Source organism: Lagopus muta, chromosome 24 (assembly GCF_023343835.1).
Source record: "Lagopus muta isolate bLagMut1 chromosome 24, bLagMut1 primary, whole genome shotgun sequence".
Taxonomy (NCBI): domain Eukaryota; kingdom Metazoa; phylum Chordata; class Aves; order Galliformes; family Phasianidae; genus Lagopus; species Lagopus muta.
Genome location: NC_064456.1, coordinates 2,530,058 through 2,552,042, shown reverse-complemented (window position 1 = coordinate 2,552,042; position 21,985 = coordinate 2,530,058). Strand labels below are relative to the sequence as shown.

The 21,985-nt window shown below is 54.5% G+C and overlaps 1 protein-coding gene across 1 annotated transcript; it reads right to left on the bottom strand.

Annotated features, from left to right (window-relative positions):
• Window positions 1-2,177: 2,177 nt before the first annotated feature.
• Window positions 2,178-21,711, bottom strand: MAPKAPK2 (MAPK activated protein kinase 2). The gene is made up of 10 exons (XM_048926127.1): window positions 21,224-21,711; window positions 7,827-7,966; window positions 6,246-6,310; window positions 5,745-5,824; window positions 5,536-5,662; window positions 5,039-5,114; window positions 4,819-4,943; window positions 4,600-4,685; window positions 4,429-4,509; window positions 2,178-3,590 (listed from the first exon to the last, which is right to left on the bottom strand). Exons 1-10 carry the CDS (start codon window positions 21,485-21,487, stop codon window positions 3,447-3,449), a joined length of 1,188 nt encoding a protein of 395 aa, XP_048782084.1. The 5' UTR covers window positions 21,488-21,711; the 3' UTR covers window positions 2,178-3,446.
• Window positions 21,712-21,985: the final 274 nt, after the last annotated feature.

Here is a 21,985-nt window from a genome sequence, read left to right as displayed (position 1 = left end):
TGATCAACACCCCAGGAGATGGACGCATCATGCTATGCCCTGAGCAGCCCAGGCCTCATCTGTGCCCTTGCAAGAGCTGCAGGCACTTTGCTCATCGTGAACGAGGAAATGAGATCTCCGTGATTCATCTCTCAGGTAGCAGCAAATGCTGACGGTCCCCCTGGAGCTGCGCCAGGTTTTTGATCAGCACCGATCCCCTGCAAGAGAGAGAAAAATGTGTTTGCTGCTTCTTAGCAGGAAGTTTGCTACCAAAATAACAAGGTGGGTCTCATTTTCCTACGGAGCATTGAAGAATTGCGGTGAATCTTTCACATGTTCCTTTAGAGTCAGCACATAACACGGACGGGCCCTCGAGTTTACGTGAAGCGTTGGGCACCGACGTCACAGCACACACGTATGGGGATGACGTGATGGGTGAGGTTGGTCAAAGGTTGAATACGAGGCAGATGTTATTTTAACAGCAGCGCTGAGGATGGGCTCAGAGCAATGGGAGAGCGGCATGGAGGAGGAACGTGAGAGCAGAATCCAACCGCGGGTTCTTGGAACGATGAAGAGCAATGGGAGAGGAGGTGCTGAGGGAAGGCGCACTGGGGCCATGCAACTCAGAGCTGCACGCTGTCACTGATGCAACTTCCAAGGGTGGGATACAGCACTTACCTCATCCCAGCCTCCAGTGCCTACCAGCCACCTCTGCCTGCTGTTAGGGTCAAGCAAAGTTTAGGGTGAACTGGGTGACATCAGCACAGGGGCACGGTGCTGGCATTCACCTCTACAAGGAGCGAATGAACATTTTCACACAGATTGGCTTCCTGCTGTCCCTGCTTCACTCAGGGCTTCAAAGGTTTCCCCTGTGAAAAGCAGGAGAACAGGAGCACCTCCTCCCACGATTGAGTCCATCAGCCCCATCAGCTCTCAGAGAGGATGCTCTCCCCAGGTATAATAGAAAACACCACCATGCATCTCCCCAGCTCGCGGTCGCCCTCTCCTATCCTCCTCATTCTATTCACTTCCAGTACTTTGTGAACAAATCTGACTCAAAATTTTGCTTTCGAACCCAAGGTGACAAAATATGGCCCCGTGTGAGTAAGTCCCCGCTCTCGCCCGCCGCCCACACCAACCCCACTATTCCTTTTAGTATCAGGATCTTTACAGAAAAGACACAGCTCTGGTTTCATCCACCTCACCAGACAGAAAGCGGTGACAGAAAAAAGGAGTCGGGGTGCACAGGGCCCCTCCAGAGCGATCTGCAGGGAAGGGCAGGAAGAGCAATAAAGAAAATGCCAACCTCCCACCCCACACTGGGGTTTTATCTCTGGGATTACGTTTGTTTATAAAGAACTTCTTTCCAAAACGTTGAACCTACGCAAGCCTGAGCACTAACGGCCGCTGTGGGCTGAGCCCAAAGCTGATCTACTGTGCTTCACACCTCTGGGTGCAGTGCGTGTTTGTACAGTCCACATTTCCGCTCCGTGGGGAGAGCTGCGCTGTGCAAACAGCAGCTATGAGCTCACTGTTTTGGAACTTGGCAGTTAGAATGACTCCTCCCCTCTTGGCTCTTGCAAAGATGACGGAAGGAGGTTGCCAGAACTCCTTCTTGCACCTTTTGGGATCTGACGCTTGTCCTTCCTGCACAGCTGCACGACAGCAGCCCGCAGTGGCACCTCTGGGAGCAGCACAGCAGCATCTCCACCTCCAGAAGCACAAGGAGGGCAACACGGGGGGTGCTGATAACTCCTCCCCACCTGCAGACGCTGCAGCCAAGCACAGGGATGAGCAGCAGCAGCTCCCAGCGCCTGCAGATCCTGATGCATCACCTGCTGTGACGGCAGCCAGCAGAGAGGGGACAGTGGCAGCACCACGCGTGCCTCAGTGCCCACAGCACAACCAGAACTCCGGATGTGTACTTCCCCCTGCCGGCACCTGGGTGCAGCACCCATGGCCCCAAAACCCCCCATCCCAGCAGCAACGCCACGAAAGAAATTCCACCTGCAGCATCATCCAGGCAGACCTGGCCACCAGATCTCACCATATCCCCACACAAAGGGACTTTGGGAGTGGGGCAGCAGCACTGCGTCCCTAAAGAACACTCTGGGGGGAGCCCAGCTGCTTAGGAGCCATTTCAGGACATTGCCAAGCAGCCACTTGGCCTGGAGCCACGCGAGCAAGGAGAGACTGGGAGACGCAATAAGAGTCTTTAATCCAAAGGACCGAAGAGCAGACCAGAAAGGTTAGTATAAGCCAACAGATGGGAGAAAAAAAAAAAAAAAAATATATATATATATATATATAAGATAAAAACTGTTTCTTAAAACAAATTAAAATTGCATACAGTGTCTAAAAGATCACCTAAAAACTAAACATGGCCTTAAAAAAACGTTTCTCTTTCTCCCCGAGCACATTAAATGCAGTGAAACGTTGTGACAAATAATAATAATAATAATAACTCATGGATTAAAGACTTCAGCGCCACTGTTCTGCTCGGGGATGGGGGCTTTGCTCCCAGCCACCCCACAGGAGCCACACTGGATGGCAGCAAGACCCCAGCCCTGCACCACCGCATCCCCTCCTTCCATCACCCGGGGACCCCCAGCACAGCATCACGCGGGTGGGGGGAGGGGGGAAAGCATCCTTGCCCTGCACAGATTGGGAGACCAGGGGGGAGCACCCCCAAACCCGGCCCCCTGCCTGCCCTGAGGTCAGAACTGGATGGCACAGGGTGGGGGTGAGCCCCGTACCGACGCACAGCCACGTATGGACAGACAGCAGCACAGACGCACGCGGTGCTTGCGGAGAGCCCTGTGCCCCCCGGCGAGCAGCAAGGCTTCCAAGGCAGGGCAGGCCCCCAAAAATACTTTTTTTCCTCATTTTTTTCCCCAAGCATGCTTTAAAAGCAGCAGATTTCCAGGCCAGGGAGACAGCACGCCACCCATCAACCCCCCCATGGCTGCTTTCTGTCCAAAGCTTGCCTCAAGCCAGCGCTCCACGCAGGGAGCACACGCTGTCAGGGTTTCAGCTCTACAGTAGTTTTAAAAAATACATATGTTAGATACCCTATAGGAAGGTCACCACAGGAATTTCCATGTCTTTGGAAGGAAGGAAGGAAGGAAGAAAAAAAGAAAAAAAAAAAAAAAAAAAAAACACAATAAAAATAAAAAACAAAAACGTTTCACAAAAGGGAAAAAAAAAAATAAAATCCAATTATCAGCGTCGTTCACCTATAGGACAAAAAAACCCCCCTGGTTGGAGAGCGTGGATCAGATGGGGGGCATCGCCTGCTCCAGAAAGGTCAGAAACGCAGGTGAGTAGCTAAAAATAACTAGTCTGGTATAAACGTCTGAATTCCATGCGCTTGATATCACAGTCTGCCTCTTTTTGTCCTTTTTTTTGTCTTAAAAAAAATATATATATAGTTATTGCTTTCTCAAGGGCCAGCGGTGCAGGCGCCCTCAGTGTGGGAGTGCAGCAGGCTCCGCGGGGTTGGCTTTCTTTCTCCTCTTCATCAGCAAAGGGTTGGAGGAATCCTCGATTTTCTTGATCTTGATTTGTTCGTAGTCCACTCGCATGGTGGCCAACGCGCTCGTCATCTCCTCCTGCAGGGGTGGGCAGAGCACAGCACCCCATCAGCTCTGCTGTGAGACCCCACAGAGACCCCAAGGGACCCTGCCCGCACACCTCCCTCAGTCCCAATCATAAGGAAATGATAGGATGGGACCAATGGACCCGCAGCTCATTTTTCCAGCCCACTCCATCCACTGTGATTTGCATCGCAATTTTATACTGAATTGCAATTCCAATGTGGATCGGCTCAATCTGCACCTCGAGTGCTGTGTTCAGTTTTGGGCCCCTCACTACAAGAAAGACACTGAGGCCCTGGAACGTGTCCAGAGAAGGGCAACGAAACTGGTGAGGGGTCTGGAGCACAAGTCTTATGAGGAGCGGCTGAAGGAGCTGGGATTGTTCAGTCTGGAGAAGAGGAGGCTCAGGGGAGACCTCATTGCACTCTACAACTTCCTGAAGGGAGGCTGTGGTGCAAAAGGGTCTGGCCTCTTCTCCCAGGCAAATAGTAGGACCCGAGGAAACTGCCAGAAGTTGTACCAGAGGAGGTTTAGGTTGGATATGAGGAGAAACTTTTTCTCTCAAAGGGTGGTCAGGCACTGGAATGGCTGCCCAGGGAGGTGGTGGAGTCGCCATCCCTGGCAGTGTTCAAGAGGCGCCTGGATGAGGAGCTACGAGAGATGGTTTAGTAGCTTGTGACACTGATAGGAATGGGAGGGTGGTTGGACTGGATGATCTTGCAGGTCGTTTCCAACCTTGTGATTCTGTGATTCTGTAATCCGGGACCTGCCCAGCACGAGGGGAAGGCAGAACCAGGCAGTGCCCGGAGCGCAGAGCTTTTGGAGCAAAAAAATCAATTCAAGAGAGTCTTACCTTCACATCCTCCCATAGATCCTTCTCCTCCTTCAGCACACGGCTGGTGTGCAGTGGGGTCTGGGGCACCTGCATGGATTGCTGCAAGGGGGGAGCAGAGTAGCATCAGCAAGGGGTGCCCCATCCCCATCCCATATCCCAGCCCCCATCCCAGCACATCCCACTGCTCACCATGATCCAGGGGTGGTTCATGAACTCCGTTATCGTCATGCGTTGAGTTGGGTCCGTCTTCAGCAGGTTGCGGATCAGCTGCTTCACTGCAAGAAGGGGAGAAGAAGGGGGCACAGGTAGGTCCCAGGGCAGCTCCCTCCAGCCCCAAAACACCTGCACGCAGCCCCCCCAAATGCCCCAACCCAGTTCAAGCCTGCATGGCCCCACAACAGGCTTTACCTTCCTCCGACACTTCCGACCATTCGGGGTTGGGAAACTCATACTGGCCCATGCGGATTCGTTTCTTCATGCCAGGGGAGATGGCGAGGCCATGGTTGGAGTAGAAGGGGGGGTACCCACACAGCCTGCATGGAGCGGGGCAGCATCAGTGTGTGCTCCCAGCAGGAAGCAGCAGGTGATGGGACACCCCACCAGGATGGAGAGGGAATGGCTGACTTACAGAATGTACATGATGACGCCGAGGGACCACATGTCACAGGATTTATCATACTTCTCCGGGCCCAGCACCTCAGGGGCTGAGGGACAAGAGAGTGAGTTTTGGGGTGCAGACAAAGACCCTCAGGGCAGTGCAGCTCCAGTGCAATGCACAGGGCCAGTGCCACCTTGCAGCATGAGGCTGCAGCACAGGCACAACGGTGTTGTCCATGCAGTGCCTGTGCCAAGCATTGCACGCAGCAGTACCATGCATGGAGCAGCTCACCCTGCAAGCACGAGCAAAGCTACACCCTAAAAGCAGCAAACCCCAAAAGCAGTACAAAGCCATCCAGCAAGAGACTGTCCCAAAAAATGCTTCACCATTAGGTGGGTGCAGAGCTGATGGGCTGTGCTGCAGGCAGTAAGCATGGTCCCCCTGAGCTTCCCTCCAGTTCCCACCAAGGAGGGGTCCCCTCACCCTCATCCCTGCTTGACTTGAAAGCTCAGCCCCCAGCAGCTTACCCACGTAGTACGGCGTGTAGCACGGAGTGGCCAAGGAGTTGTGTGTGGTGGTTTCTTTAGCAAAGCCAAAGTCAGTGAGTTTTAACACAGCATTGGGCCTTTTGGAGGTGTACAAGAGGTTTTCCGGCTGCGGGAAGACAAGGGACAAGAGGTGAGGGCAGGGCTGGGGACAGCCCCAGCAGTGCTGCAGGGCTCAGCACCGCTCCTACCTTCACATCTCGGTGCGCGATGTTGATCGAATGCAGGTATTGGATGGCTTCCCCAATGCTTTTCATTATCTCCGAGGCCTCTGAAGCAGCAAGGAAACCAATAAAAGCATTTGTAGGTGACTTACAGCAGGCACTGTCCCCTAGGTTACTGTTCAGAACAGGAGTCAAAGCCAAAAGTGCTTCCTCTACCTGAAACCTCCCTCCCCAAGCAGTGATTCTACAGATCATGCGTCCCCTATAAAACCACAACCCCCAGAGTTCATGTTTTATGGATTTGGGGACAGTGTTTCTGTGCTGGAGTGCAACGGATGCTGTGAAAACATCCCTTAGCTCTGCTCTTGACTGAGCAAGAAGAACTGGAGTTGTAATCAAGGGCTGGGCACCCAAACTTGGAGTTCCCCAAATGCAAAACCCTGATACTGATACAAAGGAATGGGACATTCCTACAAGGAGCAAGAAACTGCCCAAGGATTGGATAGAGGTCACTGTGGGGCACCATACCCCGCTCCGTGAAGGCCTGGTCTCCCCTGTCCTGGATCCGGCTGAAGAGCTCCCCACCATCCAAGCTGGAAGAGAAGCAGCAGGGTTAGGGATAGGGAGGCCATGTGAGCAGCCCCAGCTCAAGCAACCTCAGACCTTTTGGTGCCCAGCCAAGAGCTGTATGAGCTCAGCAAGAGATGCACCTCCTCTCCATCCCCACTCTGAGGTTGATACTTCTAGGCAGCGGTGCTCCAGAAATGAGAGGAGCAGAGGATTCGCATGCGCTGCAGAGATGCCAGGCACGAACGGACGTGGTCTGCCCACCAAGCCACAAAAACACATTTACAGTAAAGACAGCAAAAAGTTCTAATGTGGCGAGAGTACTTCTTGGCCTAGTTTAGCTCACGAGACAACGGCCTCCTTGGTGAGGAAACCCCGTGCTGTGCGAAGCGCTGAGCTCAGGTGGCTGCATAGCAGGGCTCCATGTGCCCACATGAGAATGGGTGACATCTCCTAAATCCCAACAGGCTGGGTGCAGAGCTGAGCTCTAGCCGTGGATCTGCATGGCATGTTTCACATTGGCTTGGAGATGGGATGGAGAGAGGCAGGGATGGACTCCAATGCAGCAGAGCAGCTCACAGGTAAGGCTCTGGGAAGGGGCTGGGAAACTGGAATGGCTCCTGGGCCTCACGGGCTCCCCAAGTGCCCTAAGGAAAGGCTCAGCTCCAAGTCAGATCAAGGATAAGATCAGGGATCACTTATCCATGAGAACAGGGATAACAGCACTTCCTGTCTCAGCCTTATCTAATTCAAGCAGAAACAGCTCCTGGCCTTCCTGGTGCAGATAGCATCTCAAGCTGGACATCTTGCAACATGGGCAGCACCAAACCACCCGGGAGTATCGCAGATCACGTGGTTATGGTCACACTGCACTGTGCATGGAGCTGCATCCTAAGCATCCCTTGGACAGGGGGAAGCCACCACAATAGCATCCAGATCCCACTGTCCCCACCTTAAGGACACACTGCTCATCACTCCACCACTCTCCTCCTACGCAGGCAGACATCCCATCCCATCCCAGCCTATTCCACCTGCAGCTCCCAGGTCCTGATATGGTTCTCAGAGCCTCTTCCCATCCCAAAGCTTCTCCGTGCACCCTCTGTCCCCCCAAGGCAACCTGCCAGCTTGCCAGAGGTTTTGGCAAGAAAGCTGTATTAAATCACAGCTGCGGTTGGGATGTGGTTTCAATACTTTCCCCTTCATCCCTCCTCCTCCCCATGTTGTATCAAGCAGCCACCCAAAGCAGGCTGGCTCAGCAGCGCTGCCGGCTGTGGTGCTGCTGTCCGCACCGCGCTGCTGGGTGCCAGCACCTGGTGCTGAGTCTGGCTTTGCTCGGCCAAAGTGAGTTTGGTTATGACCCATCTGCTGCCAGAACTCAGGCCTGAAGCCCAAGCAAGCTCTCAGAATGACTCAGAGCCAGTGCAGGGCACACAGCACCTTGGAAGTCCGTCCTGAACATCACAGTGCAACACCTCTCACAGCATCAGTGTCCCCCAGCGGGACACCTCACCCCTCCCCATCACACAGCCCCAGTGCACTCACCACTCCATGACAATGAGCAGACACTTCCTCCCCTGGTAGAGGTTCTCATAGACATCCATGATGCGGACAATGTGTGCGCACTGCGACGCCCTCCAGTGCAGCTCCACTTCCCTGCGCGCCTTGGGGCAATCCTGCAGCATCTGCAAAGAGGCAGAACTTCGTCAGCTCAGCACCCCGAGGAGCAGAGCAGCAGGCACCGTGCCCAGGCAAAGCAGTCAGGCACCGTGTGAGCACAGCTCGGTGCCGCATGCAATGCCTCCATCTCCATCTAGCGGGAGCAGCGCAAAGCCACCACCCCGAGAAGCACCCGGGGGGGGGGTGACAGAGTGCAGTCCGTCCTGTTAACCCTCAGCTGCGCTCCTGATCCAGCGCCAGTGATCCTGGTGGATAGCAAAAGCCAATGAAGAGCAGCTCCAGGGAAGGCAGATGGCCTGGAAGTGCCCCGTTTGCAGCCCTTGGCCCCGCAGGGAGCACTGCAGTACCGCAGCACTCCAGCAGAAGCCAGGCTTGTGCATTACACACATGTAATGCTTGTGCGTTACTCCTCAGCTCCCCCACAAACCCAGGGCTCCTCTGCACCCTTCTCCCCTACATCCTTACATCAGCACAAGCCACTTGTCCTCATCTCCCCCTGTCACATCTGAGACTCCTGCAGCCCAGAACACCAACCAGCAGCTTCTCCCTGTGCAGCTTTGTTAGCATCACATCCCCGTGTGCCACCAAAATCCTCCCCAGGCAGTCACACACTGCCCATCCACAGGCATTGATCCTTGGGGCCAACATCTGCATCCAGCCACCACCTCTGGCCCCACACCTCACCTTCTGCTCATGGTGGGGTCATTCTGCTCAGGGCCCCACACACAGGCAGCTCCAGAGGCCACGAGCCCAAAGCACACGCACCCGAGGAGGGGACAAAGCAGTAGCCAGATGTTCCCCAAATAGCAGCAGCCCTCTAATGAGGCCCTTGCCCTTCCCAAAGACAACTCACAGTTCCCAGGTGCAGGAAGGATTTGCTAGGCTGCCACAGACTATTAATTACCGTGTTCGTCAGGATAAACAACCAGCCTTAATTATTATACTGCTAAATATAGAGCAACAACTGTGCCTATCCTGAGTGTATTTCATCTTCCTTCCTGCCTTCAGCAGCTCTGGGGTTGGGTTTGGCAGAGCAAAGTACACACTGCCCCGACCTCAGGTTGGCACTGGGGGCTCTGGCACCAGGAATAGGGTTGGCCATAGGAAAAAATCATGCTGTATTTCTACACCTCGCTCTGCAGCATCACAGCCAGTGGGGGAAAGGCTGCTGCATCTCCAGCAGCACACAGCTGGGACCAGGGCCTGGAGAAAAGCTTTGTGATCCACAGCTCTGCTCCTGGGTGGGGAGTCAGGAAGTTTAAAGGGGAAAAAAAATAAAACAGTAATTGCACGCTGGGAAAATTGAACAGCAGGAAGCAGACAGAATAATTCTAAGCAAGACAACCAGATGTACAAAAATATACATCCAATTTTTAAAGAGCTTTTCAGGGAGCTTAATTGTATTCCTAACGAGCTCGAGGCAGCCACCTCCATTACCTGTACAGCACAGCCCTGACATTTGCTTTTGTGACATTTGCTTTTGTACTCAGGCACCCACAGGCAAGCAAACAGCTTCCTGATGGCCTCCCAAACACCCTCTGCCATTCAGCTCAGTCAACAGGCCAGCCTCAGTCCGGCTTCCTGCTGGCTATGGGATGGAAGAGCACAGCCAGCCTCGTTAAGGACATGATTGGGTCTATTTAGGAAATGATCCTGGTGCCACTAAGGGCCAGGCACAGGGAGGTAGGAGGGGAAGGGGGACGCAGAAGGGACATGGTAGTGCCCAAACCATTATAAAAGCATCCCGTATCCCCACCCCCACCACCTCCTGCCCTCCAGCACCCATTGGTGCTGAGCCCTCCAACAAGCTCTGCAGAGCCAACAACAAACCTTCATGCTTTCCCATTCCAGGTTAAAACACAGCACCACACATTCATGGAAAGTGACAAAGATTGGCTTATCCCCATTCCCAGTTACAATCCGAGCCCTGGTTTTCCCAGCTGTAGCTCGGGTCTTTAACCACTGCCCCCACATTCCATTAACACCATCTTAGTGCTCCAAAACAAAACTATTTTTCTGTATTTTGCTGCTCATTTGGGTCACGTGTGCTCTACGTCCAGCATATTTGGGTGTTTGGTAACACTGCCCATGTCCCCATTTTAGCTTTGGTATCCAGGGCACAGCCATATTTATATTTCTTGGCTTGCAAAGAGAAGGCTGCAATGGGAAAAGCACTTTATGCTCAAGAGTTAACTGCCCCCAGCCCATGGTGCCAGGCCTGGGCTGCCCATGTCTTTAGAGCAGCGTCAGACATGAAACTCTACAGTGACTGAGAGCGCTTGGAGACCCTCAGTGTGCTGCAGGGAGGAGGGTGGGAGCCAGGAAGGAAGGAAGGGAGCAGAGCACACACAGAACATGCTCTGGTTCCTCCCCCCCACACACAGACAGAGCTGAATCAGCCCCACCACCCCCCATGATGTCGTGTGTGTGAGTCACAGCGGGTGGAAGCAGGGAGCTCCCTGCAGGCACCCAGCAGGGCAGGACCATGCTTTGCTTGGCATCCCACAGCTCAGGGATTTAACAGCAGCCCCGGCCTGCTGCCACGGCCAGATGTATCTTTATTTTTCTGCTCTCCCATCAGCAGTGCTTCGCACTTTGCTCTGGCAAAAGAAACAAACAAAACAAAACAAAACAGCTGCCAACACACTTGCAGAGCTCCTGCCCCACCAGGACAGCTCCTACTTCTGTTTGCTGCTTTTAGCAGCACACCATTTGGGACCCTCCAAGCAACAGCCCCACACAGCTGCATCCCAGGCCCCCACCAGCTACAGTCCACCTCAGAGCAACAGGAGAGCAGGGAGGAAGCCCAGCTTCCTGGGCTCTTTCCTCCTCCCTGCTTACTTTCCCTTTCAAACATCTCCTGCAGCCCCCACGCCTTTGTGGCCACATGTTTTGCTGGCGATGCCAACGTGAGTTGGCAGTTTCACAAGCGGGCAGAGGATGCAGGATGCCGTGGGAAGAGCTGTGGTGATTGCATGATGCTTTCACAAGGAGCCCTGCAAGAGCAAAGCCAGCAAAATCCCGGAAGGAAGAGCATTGCAAGCATTGAGCAACACCACGGAGCGCAGCTGAGGCTGGTCCCGCTGCAGGGGGACGCTGAGGACCCCCACCCTGCTGCCCCCAACCCAGGGCATCTGCTGAGCCTTTCCTCACCCACAACAGATGTGGCAGCTATTCAGCTTTTCAGGCAGCAACAAAAGGCCATCCGGGCTCACAAAGGCAACGAGCAAAAAGGCTGTGGCTTAACCAGGAGCCACCTGCCAGGGCCTCATGCAGTGGGATGCTGCTGCTCAGCAAGCCTGGCTCCGCTGCAGCAAAATCCAAGTACAACAATTTAATGGTCCCATGCAAGCACCCAGGGCACCAGCACAGCAGGGACAGCAGGATGAGAGCGCAGGGATGGGGCTGCAGAACTCATGGGAGAAGTCAGAGCAGGTAAATGGCAGCACGAGGCAGCCCTGCTGACTCAGAGCCTCGCAGCGACGGCACGCCAACGGCAGGCAGCAGCGCTTAATAGAGACAAATGATGAGTGTCTGCTTCGTGTATGTGAGAAAAACAACACGAGAGGACCGTTCGGTTCCTGGGTTTTGTCTGGGGATGATCCTATTCTCACCGCCACCCCGTGCATCAGAAGAAATACTGAATTTTGGTGACTCACTCATTATTCTTCTGTCCTAATGAGACAGTAGGGTTTTCACTGTGTGTTAATACCTTAGCCCAGCCTGCTTCTGCTTCTTCTAGCAGAAGCAGCATGGACTGATGCTTGAGCAGGGCATAAATCACATACAGCTGAAAGGGCCCCAGAATGCCCCAAATGCTGTTCATCCCTTTCTCAGGTCACCTCCTGCTGACAGTCACTGTGACACCGGGTGAGAAGGACAGACAGGGGACAGCGCTGGCTGGCTTGGGGCCAGACAGAGACCAGCATTGCCATCAGCACCAGGCCTGCACTGCAAAAAGCAAAAGGAAAATGAGAAGTTGGGGAGGGGTGAACAACACCCTCACATGAGCTGCACTGAGGCCAGCCGGTGTTTCACACTCAGTCTCCTTATCACCATCTCTTTGCAGAGCCTTTAAGGCTGCTTCCAGCCTACCCTTCAGATCCCAGCCCTGAAGCCATGTGTCTAATCAGATTTCCTATCAGAGCTGCTGCACTCGTGAATGGAAAAGCACATACATGTCCTTTATGATAGGAAGTGGTTGATATTTACGGGTGTGTTTAATACAGAAGCAAGCACTGTGTAAACCATTAACTCGGCTCTGACCTACGTACTTTGTACTTCCCTCCCCAGGCAGCACGCATGGCCTGAAAATCCACAGCTCCAGCCCACACTGCAGCATCTCAGTGCCACAGCAGGGTGCCAGCTTGAGCCCTGTGTCCATAGGGATCCCCCTAGGCAGACACACTGGTGGCCCCAGCCCTGAGCAAGAACCAGGAGCTCGGAGCATCCCTCTGGGTCACTGACCCCCGCAGCTTCAGAGCAATCCTTCACCTGGCTGCACAGAGAACCCCACATTTACTTATTCAATCTGTTTTTGAGAAGCCTCCTTCTCCCAGATGGGTTGAGAAAAGCCAACAGGATGCAGCGCAGCGCTCCCAAAGCTCCTATCACCATTCAGGGCATCACCAAGGTTTTATTTACGTGCCCTTGAAGCTCAGTGACGCACAGCACGTTTGCATCACTCCGTCCTCTTCACGGTGATTTGTTTAAGAGCATTTTGTACCCTTGGCAGGCTCTGTCAACACCAGCAGTCAGCAAGCACCTCCTGACACCAAGCCCAGGGACACACACCCCAACAACAGCAGCCCGCTCCTCAGAGCCCTGCACCCCAATCACGCATCCCACATCCCCCCAGAGGCAATCAGCTCCCCTCTCCATACCCAAAACCAACGTTAGGGATGTGGGAATGCCCTGGGATGAGCTGTGCCCATCCCCTCTCCTCCTCCCCCCCTCCCCATCCCCACGTGGTCTGGGTGCTGCCAGGGACACAGGGCTGGCTGCTGCCCTACGTAACCAGCTCCTGCGTTAAGCGGCCGCTGCTGCTATTGAAAGGAGGTTTTGTGTTGTGCAGGGGGAAGGTCGGAACAAGAGCAACACGGAGATTTCATAACAAGCCTTTGTCTGCGCAAGCAGGGGCCCCACGGCTGCCTCCCTGAGCATGCTCCCCCCGGAGCTGTGACCGCCCTCCTCCGCCTTTGTCCTCCGCTCCACACCGTAAAAGCTCTTCGGGCTTTCCCAGAGCTGCTCTGCTCCTCCTCCCGCTGCTCCGGGGATATCCCGCAGCCCTCGCATTCTGCAGGATCCCTAAGATAGTTTGTACAGTGGCACGCTGCAAATGTTTTGCAACAAACCCACACGGGTTAAGAGCTGAGCAACCCTCCAACCCAAAGCAATCCATGGGCACGTGGAGCCTTGAGCACCGGAGCAAGAAGCATTACAGAGGAAATCCTGACCTCAAAGGAATGCAATGAGAACAAGCAAGCAGCCCCACTGGCAGCCCCTCAAGCAGCAGGCTGTGCCTCCCTGCAGATCTCCACCATCCCTGCACGTGGCCTTGCAGAGCAACTGGAGCTGAAAGAGGCCTTGGGGCCGCAATGAGGCCAGGAGCCTCCTGCCACCCACGAGCTGTCCCCACGTGTGGGAAGCCCCACCAAGCCCACCCCAGCTCCCAGCCCTCAGCACTTCCAGCTCCCAACCCCCCCTGCAGAGCTCAGCCCCTTTGCACCAGGCATCCTGAGACAATTCCAGCTGAGGGGAAAACACAGTTACACTTCTATTTTAAAAAGCCCTTTTCGCATCCTGCTGGCACCTCATTAAAGCACTCAGGACACAGCTGCTATTATTAGCTCTCCCAGCACTAGCAGCAGCCCCACGCTGGGCACGGGGAGCAAGAGGGAGGCAGGGAGGTCTGGCAGAGCCAGGACGGGGCTCAGCAGCCCGGTCAGCGCCGTAACCTCGGAATACCTCATCCCGCAAGCATGCATAATTCAGCACAGCGCCGGGACGCACACGCCTCCAAAAGCGCCATCAGAGGAAAAACCTTCTCCCCTCTCACCACGACTGAGAAGGAAATGTTGGTGTCTAAAAGCAGCTCCCACGAAGAGGTCCAGCACTGCAGAGCAAGGAGTCAATAGCTGAGGTTTTATCTGCTTGCATCTTTTAAGTACACAGCGAGAACATGCACACGCTGGGAAGACTTGCTGATCCTTTCACAGATGCTCAGTGTCCCACTGCTAGGCAGTTTTTAGTACTAAGTTCCTTGTTTTCTTACTAAGTACGACAGCCAGTGTTTCGCCTGCTACATTACAATGGGCAGGGGGATGAAAGGATAAAAGCAAAAAAAGCAGGGGCACTTAAAGGTGAAAACAAACGAACAAACAAAAACTATCACTGCATTTACTGCCACTGCCCCAGCATCTGGAGAGCTGTCTGGGACCGTTCATCCTGACAATCCCCAGCCCCTAAAACCAAACCAACCTGGTACTGTCAGCTCAACACATTGGTTCACCATGGACCCACAGGCACAGGGTGAGGGGAAGCAGCTCTTGGGTCCTGCTTTGCACCGATTCCAGAGAAGCCACCTTGTGCCATGGGCAGGGAGGTGTTCTTCCCCCATGATAACACACTGGAAGTTCCATCCCCAAAGCAGAATAAAGAGCACGAACGGGGGATACAAGGAGGGAGATGCTAACACAGAATGAGCCACTGAGTCACCAGAGCCAAGCAGCGAGGTGTGGCCAGCTCCCAGATGGGGCAGCCTGGCTGGTGGGAGAGGGCTGCATGTTTACACGGTCAGACAGGAAAGCAGGGAGAGTTCCTGTGCTCTGAACTTCCATCCAAGGGTCAAAGTGAATTTCCCATCAGTCGCAGGGCGGTTGCTCTCTCTCGTGTCCCTGGTGCTGGGAACAGATTCCTCCTTGCAGGGAAACTCACTGAAGAAAAAAAAAAAGCAAGAATCTTGCAAGCCCCCAAGTTAGCCGGATGAAGGCATTCCCCAGGGAATTTTCAGGCAGGCTCCGCAGATCCTCCTTCCCATGGGCAAAGCACCACACGCTGTGTGCCACAGCTGGAAACCCACCCCTAGCCCACGGCACAGGGTGCACAAACCCCAAAACACCAGCGTCCGGCTCTGATGACTTCCAGGAGACAGCTTGGTTTTAAACTTCCCAGCAAACCCACTCCTACCCACGGAAAGGCATCCAGCACTGCGGCAGAGCAACTTGTGCAACAGCAGCCCATGTTTTCTTAGAGATCTGCTCAGACTCATGAGCGGCGACGTTGCGAAATGGCTGGAGAGGAAAAGGGAGATGCAGCAGAGCCTGAGAGAGGAGGCCGACATGGGCTCCGATGGTTCCTGCAGCCTGGCTGTGTCAGAAGGGGAAGGGACATGATACCCACAGTGATAAAGACAGCGAGCCCAATCCTGCCCTTCTGCTAATGCACATGGATACAGAAATTATTAAACCTGTTCTTGAATTTCAAGACTGCACACACAACACGGCTATCATTACCACTTAAAATAAAAACAGTCTTGCTACCAGACCAGCCTTCCTCGCCGTTTATTTTTTCTTACAGCAAGCTGGAGATAACACACATTCTTCCCTGTTGGCTTAGATCTGATTGCACATGCTTTCCCCCAGCCTAGCTGAGGATAAGACAAGTGGGATGCTGTGCCCATTTCCGAGCAGTGCTGCTTGACCCTGCTTCCACCCGCACCTATCAGCTCCAGCCGCGATTACTGCGGCTGATGGAACACGCTGCCAAATTTCCAAGCAGTCCCAGCTCCAGCTCTTTCCCTGAAAACACACATTTGGCATGGAGTCCAAGGAGCCTTTCAAGAGGCTACATGAGCTCTACACCATGTTTCAGAGCTAGAGGACACGGGCAAGGAAAGTGGACTGAGAACTGCTCATTTTTGCAGAGTCAGAGCAGAGGATGCTCCACATCTGCCCCACAAGAACCCAGAGATGGGGCTGCCTGAAAAGCACTGGAGGTCTCAGCCCCTCAGCAAAGCCCTGACTGCTGCACTGCTGTGCAGCTTTTGTCTGCTTCAGAATGAAAGGCACACGGCAATGACAGCCCAAACTCATGCACACCGCCATCCTAAGGACAGGAGAGCCGAAAGGGCTAAATTCATCAAGAGGGCCCAGAGAGCTGCCTGCAGGCAGGGGTGCAGAGTGAGAGAGCAAATGCGATTATGATGGAGAAAACAAGCCCGTCCTTCCAACGATCCCAAACTGGGATAGCTTATGGGAGCTGAACTGCAGAGCGCCCGCCTGGCTGGACACCCCAGGAACATTCAGATCTGAGACTGTATTTTGAACTTTATCTCTAGTTTAGACTGCAGCTTGCTGGGTGCCCAGGCGCATAATCACATGCATCCCTGATGCCAACAGCTTAAATAATCTCATTACATATGACGGCAAACACCGCAACGGTCACAGGCTGTTTGAGCCCACTTGCTCACCTGCCCTTTCCGCTGGGAGAATTTCCTTTGTCACAGCAAAGCCACGCACCAACACGATGCATTAATTCATGGAAAGATGACGCCGTCCTCTCCAGCAGCATCAGGCTCGAGGCTGAGCCGTGGCCAGGCTCCACGTGCTCCCAGCACAGCATACAAGGTTGCTGGAGCTCTCTGGGTTCAGCCTTGCTCCCTGCACGCAGGGTGCTCGCTGCAAAGGAGCAATGCCAGCTGCCCAGAGGTGATGATCAGGACGCACAGAAGCCCAGATCGTGCTGAAGCCTCATCCCAGGACACCCACCTGGACCAGCCTGGGTTTCCAGCGGGTTTATTAAGGAAAAGAAATCAAATAAATCAGGTATCGCTGTGTCCGTGGGGCTGGTGGAAGGACTGCCTTGATCCTCATGGACCCACACCCTCAGACTCTCCTTACCCAACCTGCGGGCTCAAATGGGTTCTGACCACCCCACAGCTGGGAGAGGAGCCCAGCAGCACCCCATGCCACGGCAGGGGGAGCACAAGCCTGAGAGGCCCCAGGGGCAGCCCCAGAGCAGCCAGCCCGGCGCAGGGGAGGGGAGGCAGCGCGTTATTCTTGGAAACCAGGAGGTGAGCTCATGCTGCCTGAATGCTGCAACTTGAGGCCAGGCACGCCGGGCTGGGAGAGGGGCCTGACTGCAGCCTGCAAGGCTTACGTGGGTCTGGGGCCTCCAGGGAGCACAGCACGCAGGTTCCTTCCACCCATAACATCAGCACAGAGCAAGCCCCCACATCCCCCCATGCTTCCTCAGCTAGAGATCTCTTGGAGCTCTCCTGTCCTGTCCAGCCAAGGCATGAGGACCCTGGGCTTATCTAGATGTCATCTGTGAGCCTGGGGCGAGGGCACGCATTCAGGCAAACCCCTGTAAACCCCCACCTCCCAGCCTGCGAGCATAGGAAGCATTGATCTCCTTTACAAGCCCCTGGGGCTGAAGGCATTCAGTCATTAAGAGAAAGGGCCCTATCATTTCCTGAGCATTTGCCAAAGCAAAAGTCAGCCCCCGGCTCCCAGGCTGTTATCAGTTTATCTGTGTTGTCAATATGACTGTTCGGAACATGTAATGTAATCTGAAGGGATTATGGCTGATCATAAATTGTTTAAACAAACTCAAAACTCAACTCAGTAAACTCTTTTGGTCAATGAGATAATAAACCACTGCGTTGGGAAAGCCCCAGCGATGTCACGATACTTTCCAAGGCTTTAAAGCTATGATTTGCACAAAAAGCCACAGCGAAGACATTTCTGGTTACATAAAATACATGGCAGAGCTCACAAAAATCCCACCACTGGCACAGGAGCAGAAGTACAGCAGACAGAACGTGTGTTCTGTTCCCCTGGAGCAAAAGTCCACGATATTCACACAGTCCATCACTTCGAGGGTATTTTTCCAGCTGGCTTATATGAAGGATAAAGCACATGAGCTCAAACGAAGCTAGAGAAAGCCATATGAAATAGGGTGCTCTGCTTCCTTAAGTGTCTTCATACAACACCTCAGCCATGACGGCTGACCACAAGCCCACCAGCTCCACAAACACCCCCAGCACTGTGCAGACACAGCTACAATACAGCCTGCCCTACTTCCAGGACAGGCAGCTCAGAAGAATAACGAACCACAGAAGTGCTGGGCTCCTTCCTCCATCAGAGGAACCATTGCTCACCTTATCTGATGAGACTGAGTGAGGCCTACACTGTTTTGCAAACATGCCCTGAAGCACTGAGGATGCTCCAAAACCCATCTGTGAGAGGGGACAGCCCTGCAGGCAGCCTGAGGCTCTCCCACCTGAAGGAAGAGGCGAAGATCCCCTACTCTGAAATTTGGGTGAGGAGTACCCATGGTTTATTTTAAAGGAAAACTGTCCCATCAGTGACACACAGCCAAGAAACAAAGCCATCACCTACTCTACTTGGCCCATTCTCCAGTCTGGGTTGCCTGCCACTTCCCTGCCACACACTGAATTCAGACAGCGACCTCCCTCCTGCCCCTTGCCTAAAGATGAGCTAAAAGCAGAATTTGCAGCTCGCAGCCCCGTGCCACCATCACAGCCTGCATCACACAATGCCAGCAGCCTGACCACAGCCAAGTCTGGTCAGCAGTGACCTACATACAGAAACTTTCACAGAGGTTACAAGCCTAATTTTGCTTAATAATAAACAGCACCAAGCTAAAAGGAAGAAATGGGTAAGAACCCACTCAAACCTCACGTTTCAGCTCCATCCATCACTTCTCTATAGTCTTCACATTCCCACGCTGCTCAGCACCCAGGAGTAAAGCACTGTGCACCCAACAGGGTCCCAGCAGATGCAGGCTGAGATCAGCAGCTCAGGTGCATCTCTGACCCTGCACATGAAATCCTGAGTGCTTTAGGTCCTTCTTGATGCTGAAAAATAGAACTGAGGGCAGGAAGCTAGTGAAATAAACAACAACGATCAAGAAGACGAGTAAAGGAACAGCTCCACGTTTTACCTAGGCACGGTGCAGCAAATAAAACTACCATCCATTAACTCACACACAGCACTGTTTCATTTAATGATGCATCTCTGCCACGGACCATTGCACTGGAAGAAAATTGGCTGTAACGTTCTCATTGCTGCTGGAACGCTGAGTCTGAGCTCAAACTCTCCCCAAGCACTGAAAAGTGCTCTTAAGCAAACTGACCCTCAGCAAAACGCTGGTTTCAACGCATCTCTCCGTTTAGGTTTAGCAACATAATAGCTGCTCCTGACCCAAAAGGAAGCACGATGTAACCATAAGACACCATTAACACTAAGGAGACACACAATTGTTTCCCTCCAGCGCAGGACTGCATTAATGTAGGAGATCTTGGAAAAGAAAATGTGAAAAGAAACTGTTCCGAATGGAAAGGTTTGCTGCACCACCAAAGCAGGCGGCACAAAGAGATTTCAGCTGTGGCTTCTGGCTACTGGCCATCAGAATTCTTTTAAGCATCATCTGAAACATGACGACTCGATGCAATCACTTCTGTGCATCCTGCTTTAGGTCATCATTCCACACTGATGCAGCCCATGAGTAATTCCAATCTAAATACCTCTGCAGGTCCCCAACAGAGACATCATCCCAACTGCGGAACAAGGGATGGATGAAGTCAGCTCCCATCGCATCCCAGGCTGTCACCCCATGGGTCTGTGCTCATAAGGCAGCTTATCTGGGACCCCAAACCCCCCCCAGAACGGTTTTTAAGGGGCTGGAAGGAATTGCTTACAGCAGCAGCCGTGCTGCTCTTTGAAAAGCCAGAGAGCTCAGCTGAACACTCCTCTCTGCATCAGGGAAGCGCAAAGAGGCCAGGACAGGGGACAGAGGGCAGAAGACCAGCAACTTTCCAAAGCAGAGATCTTGGAGCATCACCCTCCAAGAGCTGCTCAGGCATTCTGACTTATAACACAAAGCCCTGCTCTGCAAGATGCTTTTCGATGCAGCACCCAGCGTTAAGTCCTGACAGCTGCTGCACTGTGCTCTGATAGCAGTGGGAGCAAAGTGCAGCCCCAACCATTCCAGAAGGAGCCCTGGTGTCACCCAGCCCTGCACCGCCGCTCCATCCTTCCCCTTTCAGCACTGCAAAAGGGAAGTGCCGGATCCACGCTTTATAGGGTTGAGTCAACTGTAGAAGCAGCGAAGAGCGCATCTGTCAAAACAGAAGAGGATTTTGCTGATTTCCACCCAAACGAACTGCCAACACGTGTCACCCTGCAGCGTGACGGGCTGCGGCGAATGGAAACAGCCTGCTTTTTGGGGAGGAAAAGTCCAACTTTCATCACCCTGTTGAACAAGGCTCCCCTTCGCCACACGCTTTCCACACCATCCTGTCCCCACGTACCTTAGCAGCGCCACTTGCACCTCCAGAGCCCACCTGTTCATTCATTCACATTGGCAAACCCTGAGAGCAACAGAGAGGCAACTCTACAAACAAGAGGCGGGGGTTACAGATCCAGACCGTTATCTGTTCAGCCTTCACCATCCTCAGGGTAACAGCGAGGTTCTGAACAGCTCCTATGTGAGCGAAAGCTGCAGCTCTGCTGGGAACGCAGTGCTCCCAGGCTGCCTGCACCCGCATCACCCAGCTCCAATCTCCACAAACTTCCCCTCGTCTCTCTCCAGCAGGGAGACACGCTGCTGCCTTCCTTCCCTCAACAAGTGATTTCAAAACAAGGAAACCTCCGGATCACCGAAATGCCTGTCTGTAAGGTCCACAGCTAAACAGGGGATGCTAAGGAGCAAGTTACACACAATGGATGAGCAGAGTAACACGGAAATGTTCTGTTGCTGCTTGCTGTTACGCGCTGATTCATGGAGCCTGGGAGACCTGTGGGCACCGATGGAGCTCTGCCCAGGGACCCCAGGTCAGTCTGCCATCCGAACACCGGGGCAAACAAACTCACCAGACAAATCCCACAAGGATTTGTGCTCCTAAGGCAGCACAAGCAGATGTTATTCGCTTTGTTTGTATTAAAAAGCCATAAAACTACATCCCGCCGCTGTTAATAGAAAGCAACTCGGCCGGACGGGCAGCAGGGCAGGGAGGCAGAGCTCCCATTGTCCGGGCCGCCCGCAGCTCGAACGCCCGCTCCGCAGAACCGGTTCCCGAGTTTCGCTGCCCGTGTCCCCGCTCACAGGGCAGCGCGGAGCCGCCGGGAGGAGCGGGACTCGGGGCGGAGCGAACCTCCCGCACCGCCCGGGGACCCGGAGGAGCCCGACCTGGGAGCCCCGGGGGAAAGAGAGGTGCGGAGAGCCACGGCGCGCACCTTTAGGGCGAACTTCTCCCCGCTCTTCTTGCTGAAGATCTCCAAAACTTTCCCGTTGATGCCGAGCCCCAACACTTGCGTGGTGACCTTGTAGTCGTCCGTGATGGCATTCTTCCGGATCTGCAGGCCGCCCTTCACGGGGAACGGTGGAAACTGAGGCGGCGGCGGCGGTCCGTGGGGAGCTGCGGGAGGCGGGGGCGGCGGCGGCTGCGGCGGCGGAGGGCTGGGAAAGCCGGCGGGCGGCGGCGGCGCCCCGGAAAGCATGGCGGGAGGCGGCGGCGGCGGCAGGAGGGCCGCGGGGTGCGGGAGGGCTCCGAGCCGAGCGGGCGGGCGCAGGGAGCGGGGCACGGGGAGGGGAGAAGCGCCGCCGCCGCCGCCGCCCCCCGCCGGTGCGCCCCGGCCCCGAACGCGGAGACGGGAAGAGGAAGGCTCCGGTGAGGCCGGCTCCTCCTCCTCCTCCTCCCGGCGCGGCTCGGCTCTGATGTCAGCGCCTCGCCGCGGCCGGGCACGGCCGACGGGGGAGGGACGGGGCGGGGATGGGCTGCGCTCGGCGGGGCGGGGGAACCGAACGCACGGCCCGGCCCCGCAGGGAGAAGCGGAGCGGGGGTGGTAGGAAGGGGTCGATGGCCGTCGAGTGCCCTCCCTGCCGGTAACTCTTATCTGGAAGTAGATCCCTTGGAGCCAGGAGATGGGGACAATGCCATCGACGTGCGAAGCGTGGGAGAACCGTCCGAAAGACTGAAGCGGTGATTTATCGCATCT

Bases quoted from the DNA above. Each gene is read 5' to 3' on its own strand.
- MAPKAPK2 (XM_048926127.1), bottom strand. From the start codon at position 21,487: ATGCTTTCCGGGGCGCCGCCGCCGCCCGCCGGCTTTCCCAGCCCTCCG. The intron at 4,686-4,818 runs GTAAAGCCTGTT...CCCTTCTTGCAG, and splicing joins GTCGGAAGTGTCGGAGGAAG to TGAAGCAGCTGATCCGCAAC. The intron at 4,510-4,599 runs GTGAGCAGTGGG...CCCCCCTTGCAG, and splicing joins TGAACCACCCCTGGATCATG to CAATCCATGCAGGTGCCCCA.